The 1,512-nt window shown below is 46.9% G+C and overlaps 1 protein-coding gene across 1 annotated transcript; it reads left to right on the forward strand.

The window, feature by feature from the left end:
* Positions 1 to 453: 453 nt before the first annotated feature.
* LOC139748321 (peptidylglycine alpha-hydroxylating monooxygenase-like) lies at positions 454 to 1,512 on the forward strand. Its single transcript, XM_071661346.1, has one exon. The coding sequence runs from the start codon at positions 564 to 566 to the stop codon at positions 1,422 to 1,424; it is 861 nt and encodes a 286-aa protein (XP_071517447.1). The 5' UTR covers positions 454 to 563; the 3' UTR covers positions 1,425 to 1,512.

A 1,512-nucleotide genomic window follows, 5' to 3' on the forward strand; every position in this document is an offset into this window, starting at 1 on the left:
AGGAGAAGTGGGAGATCAAATTGGAGGTGGAAAGATGGAGTGAAAAAGATTTTGTGTGATCGGGGCCTGAACATGCAGGAGGGTGAAAGGAGGGCAAGGAATAGAGTGAATTGGATCGATGTGGTATACTGGGGTTGATGTGCTGTCAGTGGATTGAATCAGGGCATGTGAAGCGTCTGGGGTAAACCATGGAAAGCTGTGTAGGTAGGTATATTTGCGTGTGTGGACGTATGTATATACATGTGTATGGGGGTGGGTTGGGCCATTTCTTTCGTCTGTTTCCTTGCGCTACCTCGCAAACGCGGGAGACAGCGACAAAGTATAAAAAAAAAAAAAAAAAAAAAAAAAAAAATATATATATATATATATATATATATATATATATATATATATATATATATATATATATATATATATATATATATACACACGGTTGGTTGGTTACAACTGGGAGGAAAGTTATCACCTCTCGAGACCTGCAGGTCGACACGTACTTCTGCACCCCCATCAGGGTAGACCCTACACAGGAGTACTACATCACGGCCTTCCAGCCCAACGGGAGCATGGAAACTGCTCACCACATGCTGATTTATGGGTGCGAGACGCCTGGCAGTGACGAGGAGGTGTGGAACTGTGGCGAAATGGCCCTGGCCCAGCCAGGGATCACCACCGCTCCTGTCTGCGGCTCCGGCTCACAGGTGATCTATGCCTGGGCCAAGGATGCTCCAAAATTGGTGCTGCCTGAGGGAGTAGCCTTCAGAGTAGGAGGCAACACTCCCATCCAGTACATCGTGTTACAGGTCCATTATTCTTCAGTTGAGAAATTCAAAGATGGGTCCACAGATGAATCTGGAGTGTTCCTGTATTACACCGAGACACCGCAGCCTAAGTCAGCAGGGGTCTTACTGCTGGGTACTGGCGGTCGTATCAATCCTCACAGTGTGGAGTACATGGAGTCTGCCTGCACCTTCGATGAGGACAAGACCATCCACCCCTTCGCCTTCCGCACGCACACACATGCCCTTGGTCGTGTTGTGTCAGGATACAAGGTAACGCGTCAAGGCTATGTGGACAACTGGCAATTGATTGGTAAGAAAGACCCACAGTTGCCCCAGATGTTCTACCCTGTTGAGAATGATCTCGTTTTTCACAAAGGCGATACTGTGGCTGCGCGTTGCACTATGGAGAGCAAGCGAGACCGTACCACCAGGATTGGCTCCACGAATGAGGATGAGATGTGTAACTTCTATATGATGTATTGGACTGAAGGCCCAGTCATGAAGAAAAAGACCTGCTTCTCCCTTGGACCACCCTTTTATTACTGGACCCGTGTTGGCCTCAACAACGTACCTGACAGGGACGCTTCATCTCTGCCTGTTGGTACTTCGGCTAAGGATCAGGGCATCAATTCACACCAAATGTAGAGGATGGTATCTTTCAATTCACCCCTCTATGTATAGTAACAGAAATTATTGAAGGAAGCTAGGCTACTACGTTATATATATATATATA

This window comes from Panulirus ornatus, chromosome 73 (assembly GCF_036320965.1).
Source record: "Panulirus ornatus isolate Po-2019 chromosome 73, ASM3632096v1, whole genome shotgun sequence".
In the NCBI taxonomy this organism is placed as follows: Eukaryota; Metazoa; Arthropoda; class Malacostraca; order Decapoda; family Palinuridae; genus Panulirus; species Panulirus ornatus.

Bases quoted from the DNA above. Each gene is read 5' to 3' on its own strand.
- LOC139748321 (XM_071661346.1), top strand. From the start codon at position 564: ATGGAAACTGCTCACCACATGCTGATTTATGGGTGCGAGACGCCTGGC.